This window comes from Myiozetetes cayanensis, unplaced genomic scaffold (genome assembly GCF_022539395.1).
Source record: "Myiozetetes cayanensis isolate MyiCay16 unplaced genomic scaffold, myiCay2020 scf14, whole genome shotgun sequence".
Lineage (NCBI taxonomy): Eukaryota > Metazoa > Chordata > Aves > Passeriformes > Tyrannidae > Myiozetetes > Myiozetetes cayanensis.
In genome coordinates this window covers 6,012,235-6,039,491 of record NW_026087048.1, presented here as the reverse complement: position 1 = coordinate 6,039,491, position 27,257 = coordinate 6,012,235, and the positions used below count along the sequence as shown (strand labels likewise).

At 40.0% G+C, this 27,257-nt stretch overlaps 1 protein-coding gene across 9 annotated transcripts in view; it reads right to left on the bottom strand.

Moving 5' to 3' along the window:
• Window positions 1–27,257, bottom strand: part of THSD4 (thrombospondin type 1 domain containing 4) — a 414,123-nt gene that overhangs the window by 127,360 nt on the left and 259,506 nt on the right. For 3 of the 9 annotated variants that reach the window (XM_050309833.1, XM_050309834.1, XM_050309835.1), the window contains exons 16-18: window positions 25,407–25,586; window positions 21,084–21,228; window positions 12,688–20,245 (exon numbers count right to left, since the gene is read on the bottom strand). In XM_050309833.1, coding sequence (XP_050165790.1) covers window positions 20,103–20,245; window positions 21,084–21,228; window positions 25,407–25,586 — 468 coding nt within the window. In that variant the 3' untranslated portion in view covers window positions 12,688–20,102. Of the gene's footprint in view, window positions 1–10,203; window positions 10,332–12,687; window positions 20,246–21,083; window positions 21,229–25,406; window positions 25,587–27,257 lie in introns of those variants that run through there. The other 6 variants (XR_007628157.1, XR_007628158.1, XM_050309836.1 and 3 more) reach the window with 4 other exon arrangements.

Here is a 27,257-nt window from a genome sequence, read left to right as displayed (position 1 = left end):
AGGAACTGTTCGAGAGGCCTCTCCTCCTTTTTTTTTTTTTGGCAGCAGTTCTTGTGTACATCAAAGGAGAGGGGAGGAGGCTGTGCCACATGACAGCCAGCAGGAAAGAGTGAGTTCCCGTTGGGAAGGACCTTTTTCTTTCTTCCCTCCTCTCTCTCCCCTTTCTGGGGGGTGAGGGGAGAAGGAAGACCTCCATTTCCAGCTTCTACAGACACACCTAGGGGGATCCCTACCACGTAGCAACCAGCAGTGATCTGACAGCACCCTCTGCTGGCTGGTACAGGACATTGCAGGCTCTGCATCTTCAGTGATCCAACAGCACCCCCTGTGTAATTTCAGTTAATTGAGCCATCTTGAAAAGCATATGAAACATGTTTAATCAGCATTCCCAAATTTGTGGGCAGCTTAATCTCTCAAAATGACTGCAATTTTTTCAATACAACTAAGAATTAATGAATTTGCATTAACATTTAGCCATTTTACGCAGATGGCATGCAGCAAATGTCTGCTTTGCTCAGATCAAATTTAAGGTAAATAAACATTTAGATACGTGTGAACAGCTCTGGCCTTTCTTAAAACTGACACTTGTAAGACTTCATTAACTTCCAGATCCATTCTCATAGTAAATTCTGAACATCTATAAACAATAGGCAACTGCATTTCAGTTTGTGGTGTTTCACAGTTTTTTTACACCACCTTTTTACACCACTTTGTCAAATATCAAGCATAGTATTTTCAAAGAATTCATTTCAGTTACTTCAAGATTCCCCATCATAATAATCCTTTAATATTGTCATGGTTTTCCTGGTTCTTAGAAACTAAGCAGGATTTTTTCCCTTCCCCCTGCCTACTGTGTGATGTTGAATGGGTAGATTGACTGTGACTTAGGCAGTTAAGTAACACAAAAGAAGTGGTTGGTAAGGCCACATTCCTAGTTGATGGCCCTCAGGATCTTTGGGGAGGAGTAAGGAGATCCTTTTTCCTTTTTTTTTCCCCTCTCATCTCCTGGGCAACAGGAAGGAGAGGTGTTCAGGTTACTGCTGGAGCTGGAACAAGGTTGGAGTAGGAGCTCAGAGGTGGCTTAGTTCTCAACCTGGCTGTCAGCTGTGGATTCTACTTGGATTTTCATCAGAGAGGAACTGTTTTGGGAGGTTTCCCCTCCTCCGTTCTCATTTTTTTTCTTTCTTAGTAGCAGTTCTTGTACACATCAAAGGGAGAGGGAAAAACTATACCCCATGATTCGGCCAGCGGGACAGAGTGAGTTCCCATTGGGAAGGACTCTTTTTTTTCCTCTCCCTCCTATCTCTCCCCTTTCCCAGTGGGGGGGGGAGAGAAGACCTCCATTCTCGGTTTCTCCAATACATACCCAGGAGGGTGTCCCCCCCCCAAGTGGCAATGACCAGTTATCCAACAGCGCCTCCTGCTGGCTGGCACAGGACACTACAAGCTCTGCATCTCCAGTGATTCAACAGCACCCCCTGTTGACTATGGCTAGAATTGCACCAAAGCGTACAAACTGAACTGTTTACCTTTTTCTTTGTTTATTTATTGGTTTGTTTTGAAGGGGATTATTTTTGGGTATAGGATTATTGTTTGGTTGTTTTACTTGTGTTCCTTCGTTGTTTTTGCCAATATACATATATCTTTTAATAAAGGGTTGTTATTCTTCCTTTTCCCACACTTTCCCCCCCCCCTCAATTGAAGCCTCTTAATTTTGGATTTACAGTTGCTTAGAGAGAGGAGTTTGGCTCTTCCTCATAACTCATCCTTAGCAAAATGCTTGTGTCTCATTTAAACTGAGACAAACATGATGCAGTGTACTGAGATCAAAGCCAAGCCTTTTATGGAGGTCCAGAACTCTAGAATGCCATTTACAACCTCAAAGTCCAACTGATGCATCCAGAGAGCTTCTAGAGCGGAACCTAGACCAGAGTAGGTTTGGGGAAAACATGCTGATTTAAAGGATTTCTCATTTTTCCAAGTATCCCCCAAAGCAACAGTATTTTTGACAGAATAGTCATGTTTTGATGAAGGAATCAGAAGTCTGAATGGTCAATATGCACATAAAAGCTAAAGGAGAGAGCAGAGAATCTATTCCCTATTCCTCCTCCCCGGACAGACAACAGCACACTTCCATTTTCTTGTCCTCCTCTCACAATATACTTTTCTTCTTCCTTGTTCTCCTCTCCCAGTACTGTATTGTTCCAATAGTCATTACTGTGACATTTAGCTACTGAAGCAAGTCCCTGTCAGATGCCTTTCACTGCTGTAAAAGTAGCTCTGCTTTTAGCCAAGCTCAGTTATAGTTTCTGCTCTTGAATCAAGGGACTCAAACACGATGGTTTTGCTGGCAAGTTTCTGCCATGGTTCTATCCAGTGAGAAATCCAGTGGAATATTTATGCCTGAGTGACTGTAGACTGATACAAGAAAAAATCCACTGAAGTGATTTACAGATAAACTTCAGGAGAAATAAAGACTCCCTATTTCAACAGGGTTCAGTTGGGTTGGGTTGAACCAAAGGGTTCCAAAATGGAACCCGAGTCCTATCCACAGCTGGCATTAAATGCTTAGTTAATTGAGCTTAACTGCAACTATCAATCCATCAGTTGTTTAACTGCAACTACCATTGCTTTCTGCTTTCCATGGCACATAAGAGATTAGATTTTATTATGAATGACATATAGATGCTAAACCCCCTGCATAAGATCTGCAAGCCTTTAATAGCAAGGTATACTATAGACAATACGTGTTTTACTAGTCTAGAATCCTAAAGGTATTACTTTGGTTTTCATCCCCCCCACGCCCCCAAAGGAAAGTAATAATGGTAAGGTTTATTGTCATTATTGGTATTCATTTTCAAAGAAAAAAGACAACTATACACTTTTAACTCTCTAGACAGTAACACAGCTGCAATTCATACCAGTTTGAAGATGCAGATGTGCTTGGTTGTACACTCATCACTAGTAGGTAGCATGATGGAATGAAGATATAATTAGCCTGAGACAGCACTTTAGGAATATCATTGTGAGCTCAGTCAGATGCTTGCCAGCAACTGCAGTTGCTTTATAAAATTTAATAAAAACATAAGGAAAAAACCTTGGTTTTTTTTTTTTTTTTAAAATCTCTGGACTAGGAAGATGAAAGCCTTTTAATTCCTTGAAATGCTGGTGTGCATTATCTGCTGTACCTCACTGTACCTGGCACATGCCATGAACCACATTCCCAAACTGTGGCATTTGTCTCAAACAGTGTCAGAATACACCCTGTAAACACAAAGAAGGAAATAACTGTTTTGATGGACAACCTGCAGGGCCAAGTATTTTCTCCTGCCATTGTACTACAGTGTCTCAGTTTAATGAGATACCAGTGTTTTGCTCAGGAGGAGTTATGAGGAAGACCCAAACTCCTCCCTCTAAGCAATTGTAAATCCGAAATTAAGAGTCTCCAATTGAGATTGTGTGGAAAAAGGGAAAAAAAATAACAGCCATTTATTCAAGTTATATGTGTATTGGCAGAATAACGAAAGGACACAAATAAAACAACCAAACAATAATCCTCTACCTCAAAATAATCCCCTTCAAAACAAAAAAATAAACAGTTCAGTTTGCGCCCTTTGGTGCAATTCTAGCCACAGTCAGCAGGGGGCGCTGTTGGATCACTGGTGGTCACCATGTCGAGGAGTCCCCTGGGTGTGCTGGAGAAGCTGAAAATGGAGGTCTTCCCTCCCTGCCACTGGGAAAGGGGGAAAAGGAGGGAAAGAAAAGTTCTTCCCAATGGGAACTTACTCTGTCTTACTGGCTGAACCTTGTGACGTGGCTTCCCCTTTCCTTTGATATGCACAAGAACTGTTGCCAAAAAAAAAGGGTAATGGAGGAGGGGAAGAAGGTGACCACCCCTTCCAAACAGTTCCTCTCTGATGAAAATCCAAGCAGGTTCTGGGCTGGGTAGAAAAACAGGTCACAGCCTAAACCGGGGCCAGGAGAGGAGGAAAAAAAACCCCCAAAACTAAAACCTGGTGGGCAGCCAGGCCAAGAACAAAGCCACTTCGCCTCGGAGCTCCTGCCACTCAGACCTTTTTCCCAGCTCAGGCAACAACCAAGTCCCTGCTGCTTCCCAAAAAAAGAGGAAAAAAAGTAAAAAGTAACTCCTCTCCCCTCCCCACAGACAAGATCTTGAGGGCCATCAACTTGGAATGTGGCTTTGTTAGCCAATACTTTTGCTTGTTCGGGGAAACTAAGTAGGAATTTTCCCTTCCCCCTGCTCACTGTGTGAAAGGGATGTTGAATAGGCAGGTTGGCTGTGCCTCGGACAATGGACTAACATGAAAGAAGTGGCTGGAAGAGCCCCATTCCAAGTTGATGGCCCTCAAGAGTCTGTGGGGAGGAGTTTTCTTTACTCTTTTTTTCTTCTCCTGGAAAACGGCATGGAGTTTTGTTGTTGCCTGAGCTGGGACAAGGTCTGGGTGGCAGGAGCTCTGAGGTGGCTTTGTTCTCAGTCTGGTTGCCTGGCAGGTTTTGTTTTTCTTTTTTTTTTTTTTTTCTTCTCCTGGCCCGGGAACCTGCTTGGATTTTCATCAGAGAGGAACTGTTCGGGAAGGAGATCATCTTCTTCCCCTCCTCCATTCCTGTTTTTTTTTGGCAGTAGTTCTTGTGCATATCAAAGTAGAGAGGAAGCCACGCCACACGTTCCAGCCGCAGACAGTGAGTTCCCGTTGGGAAGAACTTTTCTTTCTTTCTCTCCTTTTCCCCCTTTCCCAGTGACAGGGAGGGAAGACCTCCATTTTCAGCTTCTCCAGCACACCCAGGGGACTCCCTGACGTGGTGACCACCAGTGATCCAACAGCGCCCCCTGCTGACTGTGGCTAGAATTGCACCAAAGGGCGCAAACTGAACTGTTTATTTTTTTGTTTTGAAGGGGATTATTTTGAGGTAGAGGATTATTGTTTGGTTGTTTTATTTGTGTCCTTTCGTTATTCTGCCAATATACATATATCTTTGAATAAATGGATGGTTTTTTTTCCCCTTTTTCCACACAATCTCAATTGGAGACTCTTAATTTCGGATTTACAATTGCTTAGAGGGAGGAGTTTGGGTCTTCCTCATAACTCCTCCTGAGCAAAACACTGGTATCTCATTAAACTGAGACAATGACCATTAACTATACTTCAGTTTCAACACCATCTGATCGAAAGAGAAATTAGCATTTTCTCAGTACAATTTCTTCAGACACCAGAAGCAATAAAACTTGCTTTGGGAAATCTGCAAATAAATTCATATCCCCTTTTTTCAAAGAGTTGTGTTGAGCCATTGTCCTTTGTGCTCCAAGGTAAAAAAGACACTTTTAAAGAAGTACTGCACAGCAATGCAATAGTCTTGGTATAAATATTACCCCAGATATCAGCTACAGCCTTCTTTTACTATACTGTTATAACAATGGAAAAGAGCAATCAATACCAAGAGGCAATATTTCTCTACAAATGTTCCTAAAATAATCTGAGAGTTTAAAAGTTCAAACTAAAGCCAACAAAAATCTAATCCAGCTCTGAAAGGGCTGTTTAAGTGCATGCTGGCCACAGAACCATCTCTATTTCAGGACTGAGAAAACACTTGGCAAGGAATCCACGGGAAAGGACGAGAAACCTCTGCAGTTGGAAAATGTAGTATTAATAGAAGTTGCTCTTTGGATCATTTGCTGTGGGGGAAGACACTTGCAGGCAAAGGCCCAGCCCTTCAGTCTTCTTCAGAGGTGTCCCATGTGTGAGTGTGTCCCATGTGTGTGTGTGCAGGACATAGGGTAGGGGTTTTCTTGCCTGGAAACTGAGCTGAGCTCTCATGAAACAATGTATAACACTGCAAGTTCTTGTCCCTCAACTGCTCCAAAGATTGTTTTTTCATTTAGTTTTCAAACAACATTCTCACCACTTGTAACACAATAGCTGGGAGGTAGGGTCTGTGAGAGATAGAATAGCTAAATATTCCTATGAAAATGTCCAGAAAGGAAGAGCACCTTAGAGATTTCTTTTTTGGAGGTAGTGGTGACATTGCAGTGTTACAAATCTAACTCAGATTAATGAATTTATGCACACTGGGCAGACATTCTATACTTCAGATTTGTATGAAGAAGAAAAGAGTTATATTCTCTTCATTATTACTACACTGGGAGAAAATAGAAACCAGCTGCCTGATCCATAACCCTGATTAGGACGTTCCTGAAGCAAAAATAATCTGCATTAGTGCCAAAGAGAGTGTTCTTGGGAGACTCGGTACCCACACAAACCTTTGATGACACTATTACTGGGCTCTTCACCGTTCAATAGAACTCCCTGTGAAATCTGTTCAGTATGAAATGGGTAAGGTACTGTTAAAGCATTTCTGCTTCCAGTTTTCAGAAAGTCTAGTGCAATGTTATAAAAATGAAAGGCACTGTACAGTGAAAACTCACGCTACTTCTCAAGCACAGATAAATGTTGACTTCTGTTGAAAAAGCAAACCAAAGAAGAGAGTTACAAAAAAGCACAGCAAAACAAACCATGATTCTTTAAGTAATTTTCAGAGTGACAGATTTTAGTTTTTAATAAATATTAATAAGCCTAAAGTGAAAAAATAAAACTGTTCTTCTTTAGTAAAAAGTGACTTTGCAACACCTGCAGAATACTAAGAGGCTGTAGAGTCAGACTGAAAGAAACAAACTAGCTGATAAGTACCTTCAAGTATTTTATTGCTTCTTACTGTTAGTGATAAAAAGAATGATGCAAATACTGTATCATGTGCAGCTATGTTGGCATTATTATCAATTAATCCAAGAAGACCCACACTGTGCAATGTATTTCCAACACAGGACTGAAAAGATGGCAAATGTACTGACATTGTGTTAGTGGGGAGAAACTACAACTTTTCACCGGAAAGCAGGGGGAGGGGAAGACAGTCATTCCCTCTGCACTTCTAAAAGAAGAATCACCAGTTTTCAGCAGCAGAGAAGGAATGGCAGAAGTGGCAACTGAGTTTTATAGCACTCTTGGTCTGATCAATCATTGCTCATGTGGACAGGCAAGTGCTGCAGCCTTTTTGTTCAAAACATTCATCATCACAGTGTTCTATTTCAACGTTATTGCAGCAATTCTAGGAAAAGTGACAAGTTGGGAATCATAGGACTATCTTAAAATGTTCAAGGTTCAGATATTGCAGAAATCTTACAATACAAAAGAAATCTGTATCTTCACATAAGCACTGTAGGAATTCACACTAAAAAGCAAATCCCAGGAGTTTGTGAAGACATATTATTTAAGTGAAATAGCTTTGAATTATGTTTCTCTCGCTGTTCAAGAAGAAGTGTCTGTGGACTGAAAACTCAGTCTGCAAAGGATAGAAAAAGGTATGCAAGGAATTGGGAATCAGGTATGAAAGCAAGATTATAGAACAATGAATTCACCCAAAGGAAACTTCAGCCTATTTTCCAGGTCAGACATCCAAGTTCAACTCCAGCATGGCAAGGGCTTATACCTAAGTAGGAATAGAGGATTCCAGAAAATATAGAACTAACTGGAGGACTGAATTTTCATAACTAGGGAATGCATAAAAGAATGCACTTCCTAAGAGGGCATATTTTAAAATATATATTCATTTAAAAACATTCACAAACAAAAACCCCAACCAGACAAAACCATATCCCTGATGTGGGTTATGAATCTTGCTGAATGCCAATCAAATTATTATTCTGTAGCAAGAAACAAATACTCAATTCAGATCTCATTGGATGGTCTCAGCAAGGGGAGGTTCTCTATAAATTTCATCTACCTAGCTACTCCTGCCAGATCCGCAATTAAAACACGTCTTTTCTGACAGCATCTCCCCCACTCGGAATATGTCTTTTTCCCAAAATTAAGCACAGTGTATTCCCTGGTTACAGGATACAGGACAACCAAGATGAACAGAACAACTTTATTATTCTTCTCATTATTGTTTACTGCACATTCAGGAACAGAAATTGTTTCAAAGGACTGCTTAGTCCATCTTCCTGTCCTGAAGCAAGATTCAAAAATAGATGTCTGTCCAAACTATGCTTATCCTACATCAACTCCACCATATCCCCCCCAGGTCAGAAAATAATTCTGTTATTTACACATGGTAAATGCCATCTTTCTTCTTGAAAATTGAATTGCTTTTTCCCCCCTTATCCTTGCAAGACTCTTATTGATCACTAGCCTCCTAATGACCAAAATAATTAAATCCAAAAACCTAACATGCTGTGGACTGTTAAATCCATGTCCAGGCTTTGTTTTCTATAATAAACAAATATAATTAATTTAAAAATTGGCCATAGTGTAAAGAGGTAAATATATTTATTTTCATTTCCCTTTTCCATATTCCTTTCAAATCCCCAACAATACTTTCCATGCAACACACAACTGAATTATAGAAATTGTCAGTGCTACTGAGAGAGCAATCACTGCTCTTGCATGAAAAAGAGTTAGAAAAAAAAATCACTGCTGAAGTGTTACCTATAATTAATCATTCAGTTTGATTTTTTTTTGCAATCCAATTATTCTCCAGTTTGCATTTGATCATTTAATTTTGCATTCCAAATGCAGTATTTTATAATTTAGCCTTTCTCTATTTTATTTCATTTTATTGTTTTCATATTACAGTTGCAACGCACAATTTGGCTTTCTAATCTTGCCCTTAAAGTGCTTGCATAAAACATGGAGACAGAATAGGTCCTCATATAATTACATATCACCAAGAATTAACAAGTTAAGAAGATGATCAATTGTCTGCATGTTCTTCCACACACATACTATCTGTTGCAGTCATTCTTTATTTATATTAATAACATCAGAAGTATTTTGTGCTCTGCATCCAAGTCCCATAGGTTCTGGTTACTGATCTGCTACAACAGCATAACTTACCAATTTACATCAAGCACTGCTTTTTATGCTAAAGAAGACTAATCCCAGTGTAAAAAACAATCCCGCAAAAATTGGGGGTGGAGGGGTAGCCAGTTATTACTGTTTAGTATTTAAAAAAATGATGTTTTAGAGAAAAATAGTAGCTAATGCACCAGAGATGTTTTAAATATTTTAAAGGAATGATGTGTCAAATTTCTACAGCAAGAACTTGATTAAAAATGGACAATGTGTTCTAAGTGTTAGAATGTGAAGTAAGCACAGAGTTTCTCTCTCCTTTTTTTGGAAGAAACCTTTCAAATAAACACCTTTTCCCAAAGTTATCTACTAAAAACTATAAAAAAAGTTGGTAGAACATCTGCACATATTTTTCCTTGTTCTCTCCTTCACTACTTCGTTGTTAAAACAGTATAAAGGTTAGAAGGATTTACTGCTGCTGTAGGCTCCCAATTCTTCACATTTTTGAGTCAAAATATATCCCAAAAGTTTGACTGGATACTCATGTGTTTATATGGCCAAGGGCACCACTTGTCAATCTCTAGGATGAAATTAAGAAGTGGGACCACATTTTATCCTCCAGTCTAAGCCAAAATTCAGTGCTGAGTAAGGTGGTTCAGTTGCAAGCAAAAATAATTTTTCAGACAGGTGTTGCTCTGTAATTACACTGGATTGGATTTACAAACTCTCATTTCCCATTATTCTGTGGCAGCCAGACAACATTCACTGATATTTGAAAGCCCATCCTGACCTAGTGAATTTATGACAGTCTTTTCGAGCAAGTCACATTCCAGCTACTTCTTCATTCTGCATCCATTGCATACTCTCTATGGATAGTAACCATTTCCAAGAAACGTTAACCCTTACCTGTAAAAAAACAGGAAGCATTCTTTCCACAGAACAAATAAAAAAGCCAAGAGACTTTTCCAGACAGCAGGAAATCTGGTTCAAAGAGAACATCCTAGTGTTGGAAATACAGTGTGTGTTGATGTTGCAAAAATAAATTAGCACACAGTAGGAGGAGCATGTTAAATGCTTCTTGGAGAAATAGTAACGCGCTGCTTCTTTTTTGTATTACCTGTTACTTTATTTTAACTAAGTAGGCCTTCTGCCCTATTTGAAATACCTTCTGCAGTCTGATACCACCTGACTGTGAATTAGAACCAGCAGCAGCAATTTCAATGAGTTGCTGAGAGTAGCAGTGATAATTATGTCACAAACTGTATGCAAAGACCTGCAAAACTTTAAACTTCTGGAGATACAGTAAAGCGAACAATCCTTAAGAAAAAACAACTGAGGATACCTTAGAGTTGCCCCAAAGCAGTGCCTTTAGATCCAGTAACATTTGTTCCACTGGCATGTTTCTTTCTATTTTGCTCTGAAGTCATAAGCTCCATCCCTTCCAAGGCCTATGCAAAGTTGAGTCATGTTCTAAGGGAGAGAAAACACAGTTTAGTGAATTTCCCAGGGCAACACACTTTTAATTCAGTTTTTATATTCTCTTGCAATACTGTGCATTGATGACACAGGGATATTTTCATCACTGCTGAGCAGTGCTTACACAGAGTCAAGGCTTTTTCTGCCCCTCACAGCACCCCCAGTGAGGAGGTGGGAGGCACAAGAAACTGGGAGGGGACACTACTGGGTCATCCCTGAGGATGGCAGAACACTTGTCTGCCTTGCCTGTGGGAAGTGGTGAATGAATTCCAATTGCTTTACTTGCACACATGGTTTTTGCTTCACTTATTAATCTGTCTTTATCTCAACTCATGAGTTTTCTCTTTTTTATTCCTCTCTCTCCCCGATCCCACTGGCAAGATTGTGAGTGAATGGCTGTGCAGGGCTTAGTTTCCAGCTGGGGTTAAACCACAGCACAGTTGGTCTGGCACAAACTGACTAATGGTTTTACAGTTGCTGGACACCAATTAAAAGCACTCAATGCAATTTTCTTCATCATTACACCATTTGCATGCATATGTCCAAATAATTCCAATTTCAGTACAGGTGCATTATGTTAGTTTCATAATATGTGCACTTTAATATTTACTTTTCTATGCCTTACTCAAAACTACACAATGAATAAGTAGGAAGGAAGTATATGTTATTTTAATATTAAACCAAATTTACTTTTGGTTCCTGATGTACCCTACTGGATTGTACCTCTTCTGAAAGTTAGAGTCTTTCTTCTTCAAATATTCCTTTTCATTTCAATATAAACAAAAAATGAGTAACAGAGAACAAACAGAAATTATTCAACAGAATATTATTTACAGAAATTCAACAAAATTCAACAGAAATTATTTACAGTGCCTGAAGTGGCACAGACATTTAGATGTATTTATTTCATCTCCTCCACTCGGTAATTGCTTCAACTCTATACTAAGCTCTCTGCTTTGGATCTCAAGACTGCAGTCAAAATTCTCTCAGGCATTTCAACTGTGGAAGTCACATGGTTGAAGATAACACACAATGTTCCAGTATCAACAGCCTTCATAGTTCAGAGAAAGAAACTACAGAGAACTTTCCTTCAGCTTTCTGAAGACCAAAAGCACCTCTTGGTACGCATTCTGTAGAGGAAGCCACCGACTGGAAGCACTGGTGACAGTTCATCTCTACTCACTGTATATGATTTAACTTACAGTTGTTCCATATCCCTAATCAAGTTTTTATATATATAAAAACATATATATCTAAAATATACACAGATTTCTAGCAAAATAGATGAGTAATAATAATAAAGGTTGTAGTATAGCATTTCCCACCCTCTTTCATAAGTAACATATCGAAAAACTCCTGAGAGGAAAAGCTCTACTGAACAGTAATTTGATTTTGGTGAGAAACATTACCACCATCCAGTCTTTACTGGCCCATCCCTCCAACTGTGCCATCTCTGGTAAGGAAAAAAAAATCCTTCTTTTTTAGAACTAGTGGAGTTAAATGACCTGCTTTTCTCCTGACAGTTGAAATTGAATTAATGGTCTAAATACAACTTTACTTAAATCTTACTTTCCTTAGCACCGTGACCCGCACTCCGCCCGGGCACATCTGCACTGCGCAGGGTGCAGGCAGACCAGTCCCCTCACACCCTGGCCAGTCCCCTCACACCTGGGCCAGTCCCCTCACACCCAGGCTGGTCTCCTCTCAGCACCTGGGTCCCCTCACACCCAGTGGGCAGGAAGGTACCATGCCTCAGGCAGTGCCTGTGCATGAACCCCTCACAGTGCCTGGTCAGTGTGAACTGAGAACACCTGGAACTCCTGATCCTCATGAACTAAGCAGAACTGCTCGTAACAGCAAGGATGCTTAACATCAGGTCACCTCCAGAAAGGTCCCAGTGTGAGTCTTCTCCCTCAGGAATTCAAGGACTGGACGTGGCGCTTGATGCTGTGGTCTGGTTGATGTGGTGGTGTTTGGTCAAAGGTTGGACTTGTTGATCTCAGAGGTCTTTTCAAACCTTAACGATTCTGTGATTCTATGACTTCACTTATTTACAGTGAAATCACAATGAAATCTGCAAAGATCTGTCTGTAGGGCTGCGCTGGTTTTGCCAGAGTGGGGAGGAATCATTGTGACCATCAGCTCCAGCAGAAGATCCAGCTTGGACAGGCACATTCCCGCAACACCCAGGACACGGTTCTCACTTGTGCAATACACACACATCTTGGGGCAGTCTCTCAGGGTGTTGCTATCACTTCTCAGCCTGTCACACAGGTTATACAACTTTCTGCAACTTGGTTATATTGTGTCCGCTCCTAACTTGTGTAAGGATTCCGTTAGTGTGCTGTACCCTTGTTGATGCTCGCACTTAATTCCCAAGAAACTCAGATCAACCAGGTAAGAAATAAAACATGCCACATAAATTCATCTTGAGTTACTTTATTTTTCACAATAATAAAAATAAATTAGTCATAAACAAAAATAGTTAACGTTTTTTCATCAAAGAGAAAAAGTATACAATATGAAAAGGATGCTGTACAGTTCTGGTTCAGGTACATTGCCACAGATACATATTCCTGAACGAGTCAGAAAGCAATTTGCCTATCTCCTTTAATTCACTCAAGGAACTGGTTAATCAGAAAGTTTAGAAAATTGTATTATGGATTTACAGTATGACATATATACAAAAAATATATATGTAATACCTGTGATATAAAATTCCCTAGAAAGCTGGATTAGTATAATGAAAAAGCTGGACAAAATTTGAATGGTATATGTAAATAAATACATATTGGGTCCCTTTTAATAAAAAAATCTGCCTATTCTAAATATTTGAATTTTTTTTGGTGCAGTGGCTTGTTCCATAGACACAGCTCAGAATTACATATTTCCCATAGACATCTTGTATTTACAAATAATGACAAAATAAGTTATAATAAAGTATATCCTTCTGCCCAAAATCAGTTATGAGGGTCAAGTAGACAAGTTTATACACACACAAAAAAGTTAGGGTTTCTTTTGTCTCCCTTCCTTCCTCATTTTCTATGTAGATCCTAAGTGACTACGATGGGACTTCACAACTTGTATGCACCCAACCCCTGCCAAGGCCACTGGTCTCAAGAGACCCAAAGGCAGCATAGAAAAACAGGTCAGGGCAAGTGGTAATGACTGTTGCTGGAAGGTCAATGATTTATCAAAATTAGGCTTCCGAAAAATTGGGATCTCTCATTCTTAAGAACTTCTGGCTGTTGAAAGCTGAGAGGTAAAGAGCTGAGTTCAAGCCTGCTGTGAGTTCTCTTAAATGGAATTTTCTCCCTTTCACCAGGTCTGAATTTTACCTGCACTGTTGAGGTATTATAATGATCAGTGTCGTGGTTTTGCCCACCAGCCCATCCCTGGGGCTGAGGATGGTTTTGTCCAGGTGATTTCCGGACAAAAAAACCAATCAAAAAGTTCAGTGACGCCTTTGCTAATTACATCTTTAAGAAAACGGAAGAGAAAGTTGGTTGCGCAGTTGAAATTCAGCAGCCATGTAGGAAAGGCGGCAGTGGGCCCTGAAGTGGGCCAAGGTCTCCTCCTCCCCCGGTCCTGGGCCGGGGTGGGGGGGCAGGTGCGGCACTGAAGCCTCCCTTCTCTCTTGTGAGAGAGTGAAGAAAAAAAGGTTTAAAAGACGAACTGCTTAGACGAGAAACCGCTGCAGAAGAATTCCAGCCATGAGATAACAGGACTTCCAAGGTCAAAGCTGGCAGCTGAAGCTGCAACAGGAGAGAGAAGAAAAGTTCGAAGGGGGGAGAGCTGCTTTTTCTCCTTTTCGCTCTCCCTCCCTTCAGCAGGGTAAAGACTGAAAAATAAAACCCTGCCACTTGTGAAAGTTTGTTGGGGTGAAAAGACCCCCGTGCGGCTCACAGAGGAGCTTGTGGATGCACCAGAGATTTGTGACTTTAACAGAAAGAGAAAAGCCTTATGCTGGAGCAGAAGCGGCTCGGATGAGGCAGAGTCCTGTTAAAGACTTTGTAACCCTTGAAGGGGACGATGCTTATGCTGGAGCGAGACGGCTCAGATAAGCTTGGGATCTCCGTAAGAGATCCATGCTGCTGCTGTTTAAGATTTATAACCCTGAGGGGGATGATGACCTACGCTGGAACAGAGAAACGGTTCGGGTAGGGATGTTGGGATCCATGTGTGGGATCCATGCTGCTGGTGCTAGAGATTTGTGACCCTGAGAGAACCTACACTGGAGCAGAAAAACGGCTCGGGTAGGGATGTTGAAGATTTATGACCCTGAGGGGAATGAGAGAACCTACGCTGGAGCAGAAAACAGCTCAGGTGGGATATTGGGATCCGAGTAAGGGATCCAGACTAGACCCATGCTGAGAAGTCAGTCAAGGACTGTTCTCCCATGGGGAGGGACCTCCACAGGGAAACAGGGGTGAACTCTTAAACCATTATCCCCTGTAACCCTGTGGAAGAAGATCCATAGTAAGCAAGTGTCCCCTTGCAAGCCTATGGAAGGAAACCCTTCAGGACCTGGGTTTAGCCCAGGAGGGGGGTAGACCCAGCCCTGGAGGTCAACACAGAATGAAAGAGAGATAAAAAAGTTCCAGCTGCGACGAAAGTGCTGCAGAGTTACTGGAGAGAGAGAGAGAGCTGGAATTCCGAGAACAGAAAAGGACTGCTTCTCCTCCTTGAACTAATATAAAGGGAGGTGGGGGGAGAAGTATCTTCTGTAAATACATAATACCTTTTACTTAAGTAGAATTGTTGTAAATATAATTCTTTAGTTTTAGCTTATTAATAATAAATACTCATATTTTTTTTCAATTCAGTCTCTTTTTGTCTGCATAAACCTTCTCTCAACTGATAGTAATTGTATGGGAGGTATAAAAGTAAATTGAGCCAGGACAAAACCACGACAATCAGAAGTTTAATTTAAAATATATTGAAAATCCTTAGTGGATGATTTTTCATTTCTGGTGTGAAAATAATTATTTTACTTCATTTTCTAAGCAATGCCTAATTTATCTCCCACAAGCATTCTCTAAGTTTAGACATAAAGGAAGTTTACATTCATGTTCAAAATTTCATGCTTTGTGTTCGAATTACAGGCGTGCACATATATTATCTGCCCAACACACAGAACAGCTCTTAAGAAGTCAAAGACACTAAGTCTCAAGAAGACCAAGTAAACACACAGCTTTTCCTTTGTGAAGAGGATAATCCTTTTTTTTATGTGATAAATGTTACATATGAGAATAAATGGTCAATACATACTTCAATGGCTGTGCAGTCACAGGTTCATTGCATGGGGGTTAATTCAGTATGTACTTTACTGCTACCCATTAAAAACTAGCCAACATGGATGCACACAGACAGAAAAATCCCTGGGCTCGCAAGAATATAGATCTCTTAAGAGCTGGGCTAATTTCTAACACTGATTCTTACAAACCAAAAGGCCAGGATTTTCAGTAATTCTGGCAAAATTTAATATTGTAACCCAAAGGACAAAAGGATGAAAGTGAGATAAGAGGAAGAGGAGAAGAGTTGGGGGTGTGGCTGTAAAAGGGGGACAGGTCAGGATAAGAATGGGGAAAAGCAAAGCTCTGTAAAGTATATTTTACTACTTACAGTGGTATAGATTATAAAGAGAGAAAACAAACTATTTTCTTCAGGAAGACGTAACCTCCCCTATACCAGCCATAAGCTGTTTGAGCCCCTGCCTCTTTCCTCCCTCAGTGGTGACTGGCACTCTCTGGGACTCAGACATAAGCAAAGGAAGTAGCAAGGTCCTCGAAAAGCTGCTGCCCCATGTGGTCTTCTGTTCAACCAGTTTAATGTACTCCTTTGAGTCAGGGCTATAATGACATATATATATATACACACACACATATATATATGACTGATATATAACTGCATCATATTGTCATAAAACTGGGATCTAACCAATAATATTAATGCTAAACACTGCCTTATTCATATAGAAAATTCTCCATTTGCTGAAGTATTGGGAAAAAAAGAGAAGATTATGAGTATAATGACAAAGATGCCAGTTCCCTGTGAAGGGAAACTGAAGCAGTCCTGCATCCAGTCCATGGCACACATTACAGTTGCACTCCAAAGCTGACAGGCCTGCAGGATCCCCCATATCTCCTGCACTGCACTCCAAGCTCTCCACTGCTCCTAACTAGCCCTTCCCTGACTCAGAGCCCTGGAGACTGAAGGTCAGAGTCACCAAAGCAAACACTAACTCTGTCTCATTGCTGGCCATTCCCACAGGAGCATCCCTCATACTTCCACAGCATCTTCTGGGAGAGGAAGGGAGAAGTCCATGAATTCAGTGCTCTCGAACTTGGCATGCAATTGCAGTACACAAGGAATTCTACCTACGTATGCGCACAGGAGCTGGCAAACCCTGATGGGCCCTGGATAACTAGATAAACAAGTGCACCAGGAGTCCTCAATTCCAAAGGGAAAGTGCTTTGAAACACAGAGCCTCCTCTGGATGGGGCTAATTTTGGCCAGCTGTACATCTGTAAGTCATGAAAGCTCTGTGCAGGTGGACTGCTTAGACTCTTTAAATAAACCATCTAACTTACTCTGGTCTTCCTTCATTGTGTAAGGTGAAAATCTTCAAGCCCAGGAAGCATATTTTTTTACACCATTGTGCAGGATTTTGACTGATGTTAAAATGTCAGAAGAAGAAACTGAATCATTTAAAATCAGAAGTCTGCATTATTTCTTAATTATATTGGGTTTATATCTGCTCTAAGTCTACTATATTCAATAAGGCCATCTACGACTTACAGCAAAAGTAAAATCAGGTCCTTCTGCAGGCATCATTCTAAATGCCTTAAAGGCACTGCTCCATTAAAACACTTGCTACAGGCACAATTCCAAAGTGTGCTTTGCAACATGGTGGAATCTTAGCACAGCACTTTGTGCAGACAATATTAGTATATCAAAGTGCTGATAAAAAGGGCTTATTAGTTCATTTGGCAGGAACAACTACTTTGGTAATGCTGACGCACGAGATGATAAATGATTAAATTCAGTAGCATTCTGGCAGTTTTCTTACCATTAGATGTTTAATTAGATGAAATGGTATTTTTTGTTGTATCTGGTACATCTGAAAACTGCCTCTTTAATTAAAAAAACAAAAAATGTACAGTTTGTAAAATCATAGCTCACTGCATTTAATTCACAAAGTTGTACATAATAGGTGTATTACAGGGTTACACTGCTATGTGTAAGTACACATTCTTTGATATTTAGTTGCCAAGAACTCTGTTTACTTTAGTGGCAGCTTAACAGAGCCTACAAGATGATCCTCTTTGTCAAATAACTTAATGGCCACATATTCCAGAGTAAAATAACATATTTTATAAAATAGGAGGATCTCATGTCTGTGTGCTGAGTCACTAACTCTGTCACAGCCAGAAGTGTGTGTGAGATAATTTTCCATGGATTGATTGCAAACCTGATTAGCTCCCTGCATCTCATCTGCCTTGGGGTTTTCAGGAAGCCTTTTTATGTAACAAGTATCTCCCTCAAGCTGACAGGATACACTTCCTTGGGACAAAAGAGACAACAACAAAAATTGTATGTAAAAATTTGCTGCAATGAGATACACAGATGAAAATCTGTATTTAGAAATACTGGATTCCAGAGTTGTTTACACTGCACTTTCTCCATAACATTCTTTGGTCAAGAATCTAAGGAATATAATCATCACAAATCTTTAAGTTATCTTCATGGATAAATCTTCATAATACAAGGGAACAGGACTGTAAAAGATTCATGAACTCACAAGTTTTCTAATTAGCATTTCTATTTCTAACAATTTTATATTATTTACAGTAAAAAAGCCCAAGTCAAGGTGTATAGAAACAGCCAAAGCCTTGAATGGTTCATAGTCACAAAGACTGACTTTAGCTTCTAGGTAAATACTTTTTCCTTTAATTTCCTTTAGCCAAACAGTGGTAGCTCATCATAGTTAAAATATATTTTTCATGAGTGACCAAATCAAAAACTTCAAAGGTTTGTCTCAGTTCAAGGCAGCTTTCAGACTACAGGAATTCCTGTGGCTTCCAGCACAAAACCTGACGTGACCAGTACCACACCCAGCAACCTTTGCCTCCGAGCTCCATTCCCTTTCCACATCCTCTCCACCAAAGCATTAGGAAGAAAAGAACACCCAGTGAGGCTCAAACATGGTTCTGCATTAGTTAGCAGGACACCTTAACCTCTGTTATATCACATCTCTGGGAGTGACTTTACATGATTATCACAGCTGTTTTTCAACTCAGACATCAGGCACCTTAGAAACAGATGCATAGTTGAACATCACTAGTTTATAAAAAATATGCTGTAATAAACAGCTGAATAAGCAGTGGTGTTCATTTTTTTCCTTCAGCCTTATTTACACATTTGAAAGACCTCTCAAGCAAAGCCTAGAGAACATGCAGATAATGCAAAAACTGATCTGCACTGCATAGCATACCCTATTTGCTTTTAGCAAGTCCCAAGGCTGAGTACAGTAATTGCAGAAATGAAAAATCACCACTTAAATTCAGCTCCATGTCTTTAACCATTCTTGAGTAATAGAAAAGAAGTGGTATGAATAGATCTGTGTGATGAAACACTGAGTGAAAAAGGACAAGTATGTTGTAACAACTGATCAAAACCTGATGAATGTCAATAGCCAAGATCTCCTTTTGACAGATACTCAGGTACTACACTCACACTGCTGCCTGATACCACGAGTAACACACGACTACAAAGCACACAGGCCTGCATCCTTTGGTGGTTGTTTCAGAAACTGGTGACATATCCAGACTAGGTCTGGACAAAGTCCTTTGGTATGGTACTTGTTAAGCCATAGTGCAGAGACAAAGAATCAGGCAAGATCCCAGTTCACTGAAATAACTGTTGTACAGGACAGAAACCTCGCCAAGGGAAAGAATCACTTTTACATCAGCAAAGGCTCTTCACCTCTCTGGTGAATCTGTCTCACTGACAGATGGAGTTGTTACAGACTTGAAGGGCTAGGCACTAGAGTCACTCTGGTAGGTAATTATTTTAAAATCCATACAAAATTAGAAAAGTGTATCTTCAAGAGTTTATGAATTAAATATAAAGGCACTTTTTGGCAGTTGTGTGTATATATTTACTGCCTGAGGACAGGACGTTAGTTAAAAGTACAACTGAGAGCTTAACAGTGACTCTAATTATGAATGGACTGAAGTAATTAAAAATATATGTTAGAGTGCTAAGAAACTGATGACAAATGGGTCCTTAAAGGTCTGGTTCTTTGGGAAATAATTTTTCTCATGTGCATGTTTCATTGATTTAGTCATCTAATTTAAGGCAGTCCAAAATACCAAGTAAAAGTAAGCACTCAGAAAATAATGCAGCAGCTGCATCCATACTGGTCAACTATCTCCAGTAAGTGCCTGCAATAGTTTCAGTTTTCATTATTTCACAATATTAAGGCTGGTATGTTCCTTAAATAATTATCTGATGAGCAGGTGCAAATAATAGTATCATTAGCAACTAATGCTTTAAAAAGATCATGGTTTTTACAACAAACATCTTAAAAGAGATAACTGCACAATAACTGAAAGGGTGTGAGATTTAACCATGGTCTTGCTGCACTCAGCAAATACAAACCCCCATCTCTAAGAAGCTCAAACTGCTGCAGTCGAAGCAGTAACACTGTTCAAGCTCCATCTGCAGACTGACACCGCTGCTTTGAGCAGAGAGTATTTCTTATCTCTGGCCCAGGAACTCCGACTGTCTGTTCGCCACACGTGTGCAGGATGCACAACAGGCTGTTTTGTAGTAGGTGTAGACACAGAGCCTGGCCTGAACGACCACATTGCAGTTGTAGTATTTATCTTTGCAGTTCTCATCTGTGGAGGAAAAGGAAGAGACAAAGAACTGAAGAAAGCAGTAACGGAGCGACAAATAACCAATCTCCTCTCTTTTACCATCTAAAATCCCTTGGATCTCTATTTAAACATTAATTCCCAGGTCAAAAAAAGCTACCTTTGCAAACAAGTTAGATTATTGAAGATTTTATACATTATAATAGAAAAATAGATAAACCATGGAAGAAATGTACCCATCCCCATTTCCCCAGGTTTTCTATGTAGTTGTCTTAAAGTATGTTGAATAATTCTGAACTGAAACTTGTAGAACGTTAAAAATGTTTCTAAATTATGTATCTTCCTTTCCTTTGTCATTCTCATTGCTATTAAAATCAAATCTGTGGGAGCTGAATGGCTAATTCCAAAGCCAAATTGTCTGTATGTGTACATTTAGTATAAATATATAAAAGAAAACCGCTTAATTGTACTTAGTGTCTTAGTTTAATATTGTTGGTTCTGCTACCAAATACATATCATACATGTTCCTCTTTTTGTTTTAAAGACTCTGCCAAGAGAAACTTTGGAGAATGCAAGGAGACAGCACAAAAACACCCTGTATGTACCATTTTCACAGAAGCAGATCTCTCACATTCTCAGCAACTTCAAAAGTAAGCCAGTTTCTTACACATTACTAGGAAAACATTTTAAATCAGAAATGAAAACCTACTTTTATAGCACAGAAAAAAAGCTGTATTTTGTGTAAAAATAAAACTCAGAACTCGATAAAGAAAATACACTGTTAAAACCTTTTCAAAACTATTAAATATTTTCCCCACTAGATGGAGATCCACAGTTAAAGCAGAAGTTTCCTCTTCCTTACCTATTTCAGGGACACAATCTTGTGTGTTACATGATTCTTTCTCTTCAGGTTTCAGCTGTGGATCACACTGAGAACTGGCTGCCATGTCATCTGAGAGACAGCGCACCTCCCGGACCCGAAATCCTCCTTCACAGGATTTGGAACACTGAAACAATTAAGCTGAAGTTCATGAAGACAATATGAGATGTGTAAATACAGTAAGAAAAGAAAAGGGAACCTTGAGGCCAGACCCAGGAATAGCCTTTTTATCAACTTCACCACTACAGGTTTTTATTTGCTATCTATGAAGCCCATAATATACAGGGGCAATTTTCTTAAATATTCCAAAATATGTTTGACCATAGGAGGAACAACTGGACAAGTAAACGTGGTGGATGCTGCAACTGACAGCATGCTAGTTCCCTTTCTGAATTTATTAGTTAGCTTCTTGCTTCTTTAATTAGTCTTCTTGTTCTCTGTTTATTTATACATAACTCCCAAATATACTCTTTCCACAATGTTCCCTTTTCCTACTTTAAGGACTCCCTGCACTGAACTTTACTACTTGATTGAACCTGCCCTCCACTGCCCTTTTGCCATTTAATAATATACAAGCAGGAATAATTTTAATTGCCTTTTTTTCTGGCACTCAAGTACTTTTTACCTCTTGCAGAACAATTTTACTAAGCATTATAGGTTTCTCTGGACATCAAAAGACAGTATTTCTGTGCTCCTTCGAAGTCTGTTACGAATCCAGAGACTTTTGTACTTGCTTGTCATCGTGTTTTTAAAGCCAATTATTACACATTTCTGCCCATACTGAAGCAAATTGCGTGTTGACTTCAAGAATTTTGCCTGAGGTCTATGACATTGGTTCACTGTCAGTTTGACATAATGCTCACAAACTTAATTAAACCTGGGCAATTTATAGTGATTAAACCTTAATAGCCCCGAACTAATAAGAATGTTTTCTTTCTGACTTTTTTGGCTGTTGTGGTTTTGCCCAGTCGGCCAGCCCCTAGGTCTGAGAATGGTTTCATCCAGGTGAAGTTCCGGACAAGAAGCCAATTAAAAGTCTCAGTAATGCCTTTGCTAATTACATCTTTAAGAAAACGGAAGAGAAGGTTTGTTGCGCAGTTGAAATTAGGCAGCCATGTAGGAGAGAGGCGGCAAGCCCCAGGTGGGGGCAAGGCCCCCTCCTCCCCCAGCTTGGGCCAGGGGGTAAGTGTAGCACTGAAGCCCCCCTTTTCTTTTGTAAGAAAGTGAAGAAAAAAAAAACTTTAGAGAAAGACTAATTGCTTAGACAAAAAACTGCTGTGGAAGAATTCCAGCAAGAGATAACGGAGCCTCCAAGGTCAAAGATGGCAACTGAAGCTGCAGCAAGAAAAGTAAAGTGTGAAGGGGGGGGGCTTGCTTCTTCCCCCCTTTTGCTCTCTCCCCCTTCAGCAGGGTAAAGACTAAAAAATAATCCCTGCTACCTTGTAGAAGTTTGTTGGGGTGAAAAGACCCCCTGCTGCTTGTGGAAGAGCCTATACTGAAGTAAGTTGATGCATGAAGAAGCCAAGACTTTATGAGAGACCTGATAAGGCTCACGCTGGAGCGAGATGGCCCAGATGGAATGTTGGAATCTATATGTGGAATCCATGCTGCTACTAAAGATTTGTAACCTTGAAAAAGAAACTTATGCCGGAGCAAGAACGGCCCGGGTAAGATGTGGGGATTCAAGTAAAGAATCCATGCTAGACCATGCTGGAGAAGTCTATCAAAGACTGTTCGCCCATGGGGAGGGACCTCCATAGGGAACAGGGGTGGACTCTTAAGCCCTGTAACCCTGTGAAAAAAGATCCATGGTAGGCAAGTGTCCCCTCGCAAGTCCATGGAAGAGAAAACCCTTCAGGACCTGGGTAACCCCCAGCCTTCGGTCTTAGCCCAGGAGGGGGGTAGGCCCAGCCCTGGAGGTCGACACAGAGAAGGAGGAAGAGTTCCAGCTGAGATGAGGGCGCTGCAGAGTTACTGGAGAGAGAGCTGGAACTCCGAGAATGGAGACGGAAACTACTTCTCCTCCTTGGACTAATATAAAAAGGGGGAGGGGAAGAGTATTTTCTGTAAATACATGGCACCTTTTACTTAAGTAAGATTATTATAAATATAGTTCTTTAATAGTTTTTATTGTACTAGTAATAAATACTCATACTTTTTTCTCCAATCCAGTCTCTTTTGTCTACATAAACCTTCTCTCAACTGATTAATAATTGTGTGGGAAGTGTAAAAGCAAACTGACCCAGAACAAAACCACGACATTTTTGGTGGAGAATGCGGGCAAGGACTGCCCGGAGAGGCAGTGGCTGAATAAAACCCCAACATTGGCCTAATTATTTCTTTCCCTAACATTGCAGAAACAACTTATCCCAATCACAAAATCAGATGCTGTAGCAAACTAACCAAAGTATTCTCAGTATTATATTATTAAACTGCTCTTTCATCTTTAAGTACAACCTTTCCCCACTCTGGAAGGGGTAGCTCTGTGGCAGTAACAGAACACCTTTTTTTCTAGCATTACTCTTGTTACATGCCTGTATAGAATACTGCAAATTCCACATGCAGCAATAAGAGCTTCAATTCAGGTCTGTAGAGATCTTAAGCACTTAAAGTGGAACCAAGACACCCAGCAGACTGCACACAAACGCAGCCATTTAATCCTCCTGACTGAGAGGCCATGCCATTTATTTTAGGTCACACAAAAGGTCTGAAGAGATGAACCTGACAGTTTCCAAACCTCGTACAGGGGCTTTGGGCCAGCTCTTCTGCTCACAGCTAACCAATAATCCTTTCTCTTCAGGTCTAACAGTAAGAAATGCCACATACCCTGTTGATAACTATAACAAAATAGAACAGAATCATAGACCTTTGAAGGCCACCTACTCCAGTCCCCCTGCAGTGAGCAGGGACGTCTTCAACTAGAACAGGTTGCTCAGAAGGAGAACTGAAGCACAGCATGATTTTGTAAAACCTCTGCTAGCAGATGTATTTCTTCCTACAGTGAAGACGGTCACAAAGGTTTAGACCTTTAAGGGTTTCTAGATGCTATTTCTTAGGAAGTAGCACTTAGAACAGTAACTAGGGATCTCTAAATACCTATCAGACCCTGAGTAAGTCAGCACCTTGTTCCTTGTGCCTGCCAGAAAGCACATATTCTTACTTGCAGAGGGACTCTATCTGCTGCATTCTGTGGAAGCAGACGGTTGTATCTCTTGTGGCTGCACACCCACAGGTTCACAATTGAAAATGGGTTTGCTAAGGGGAAGTTATTTAATCTAAACAGTTCAATTAACAATCCAAAGAATTTCCACCAAAGAACCTACTTTGATCTACATGGTTTTATTATGAACTTGACTTGGATGTTGCTGTCAAATAAGCACCTATACCTGCAATTAAAGGAGAAAAAATAGGATTCCCTTCAACTGATCTATTTTGTTAAAAATATTCTATTTTATTTTCTTCTTTCTAGTGCTGCCAGCAGGCCAGTCAAATAATTGAGTATTTAGTAAAAAGAAAAATCAAAATAATTTCTCTCTCATGTTATGTGGATGAGATATTTCCAAAGTTTCCTGACCAAGGGAACTCAAACTAAAGGCGTGAGTTGCATCCACATTTCAGAGTTGTCATTGGGAATTTGATTTAAGGCTCAGAGAAGGGTCTAAGTTACTGCATGAGAATCTCATTCTAAGATGACAATGAACTTCCTGGTTTTCATTTAGGAGAAAAATGCTGATTTTTTCTGGTAAAAATCCAATAAGCTTTATTTAGTATAGGAAATCATGGAAAAACAGATGAAACCAAAGCATTTTGTGTCACACTGGGCAATGCAGCTGGTCCACTTTCAGGGGAAATTGAAGATACATTGAGTTCTACATTTTCTCTCAGTAAAGTTCTAAGTATTACAGTGAAGAATTTACAGTAAAATATTATGGTAAAACTGACTTTAAAAACCAAATAGACCCCTAATTCTTTATTAAATGCTCCTTAATTTATATGAAATCAGAGTTCTGAAAGGAACTTCTTAGTGCACATTGTCTCATTAAAAGGGGCAAACCAACTTTATAACACAGGAAGATTCTTTGAAGAAAAGATGAGTGATGAAAGACAAGTATGCAGTGTCTCCTAGTTAGGATATTTCCTAACTTTCCTAAGCTCAACTAGGTGAAGGGTTTACTTTCTTTTTAATATCATTCCTGTGCAAAATAAAGTCAATATCACGATCAGTGGCTTTATCCAAATGGTGCTCTCTTTCAATATTAATGGAAAAAGCTGTATCAAACAAAATATAGAGCATGAGAGACTTACTGTGCTCCATTCTGTATGAAACCACTTAGATCCACATGGTTTGAGGTAGCAGGATTGCTGGATGGGAGGTTTTTCCAAATATGAACATTCATAGGGGTCCAAAACATCAAAATTACCTTCAGTTTTCTTAACACAAATGACTTCTCTCTGTTGAGTTCCACTGCCACATTCAGAAGAGCACTGTATCAGAAAACAAAGAAAAAAAAGAAAGGCGGGAGAATTTGTTATTCTACTTATGTCCTTCAACTTGCTTACAAAGTAACGTTTCTCCACGTGTTTGTTCCTGAAATAAAACAGTACATCCCCTTACACACATGTATACTTGCAATTTAAATTAATATTCAAACAGAAAGATTTGGACACTTATCTAGACACTGACATCCAAAATCCATTTTCTCACTTTCATATGTTTTTTTCTCAGAAAAAACGAGCTTAATTATATCTTTCCTTCCATCACTGGGCACATGATTTGAAGAGAAAGGAAAAGGGTAAAACACTCCTTAAGATCCTGGAATCAGATTTTTATCCCTCAGAATCAGAATAGGAGCCTAGATAAACCTTGGGTTACTATTATTATTTGCATGCAGTACTAATAAAGTAGCCACTGGTCCCAGTTAAGTACCAGTACAAGAAAAAGCTGAAGGATATAGTTATGATTTAATTCATCAAGTGACTACTGACTGTGTCAGGTATTACATATTTTTTTTTTCATTTTTGATCTTAAAAATGGCTACAGACATTAAACAGATACTTCTGTGAATGTTTATTCCATGTGGTACCACAGACTCAAAACATATTTCTAATTATTTTAATGAATAAGATGTAGGACTCCAAGTATACTTCTGGAGAAATCTGAAAGTGTCATTCCACCTGTAGCTACAAAAAAGAAACTGGTATTTATTTTTCTAATCAAAAGAGAAGTATAACTCACTTTCTCCATAAACCACTTCTTGCTGAAGCAGGATTGTATGTACTGCACTGAACTTTTGAAGGTTATAAGGTCAGAGCACAGTTTTGGAGCTTTACAAAGCTCCACATTCTGTGTAGTTCTTAGGAAGGGCCTTGATTAGCCAGGGTGTTATTTTCATATTTGCAAGTATCTGTGTGATGCAGTGTTGGTTCCAGTTCTGAAAAGCAAATCTGACTCACTTGGATTCTTACTGTCCATTTAAAGGTTAGGTACACACACAGTACTGCTCCTGGCACTTGTAAAAAGGTTTTTAGAAGATGATTCCAGCAACATATGAGTTTCCGTGTTGCATAAAGGACTATGATTTTCAGAAAGCTTTTTTGTCGGGGGTGGACCAGAAGAGGCCTACAGAGAATGGAGAGAGATGCAAAAGAGCTACAAGGAAGGCTCAGAAGAAGAGATCTCTCTCGAAGTCTTTTAGCAACTGCAGCTGCGCAGAACTGCTTGGGACCCAGCTACAAGGCTGCAGCCTTGCAGCCTCTGCAGATTACCCTGTCTGTGCCCCCAGGCCACTCCTTCCATTCCTCCCTAAGCTCTCCCTTCCCCCTGCGTGACCAGACATATTCCATGCAGCCTATCCCTCCAAGTTCACTTATCACTGGCTCGAAGGATTTGATGTTCCCTAGTAAGAAACCCACCTCTGTTCCTGAACCTTCTGTATCCCCCTGTATATAAACTGTCATATTGTTTTAATAAACGCCATTTTGTGGGTCACACTCGTGTGTCTCGTCTCCCATACAAGATGTGCCACTGGGTCTGTCGCAGGACAAACCCCCACCCGCGATACTTTTTCTAGCCTAAACCAATCATATGTTAGCACAGTGGGGATTTTATTTATATTTTGGGTGGAATTTACAATCCCTTTACCAGAGTCCCATAAA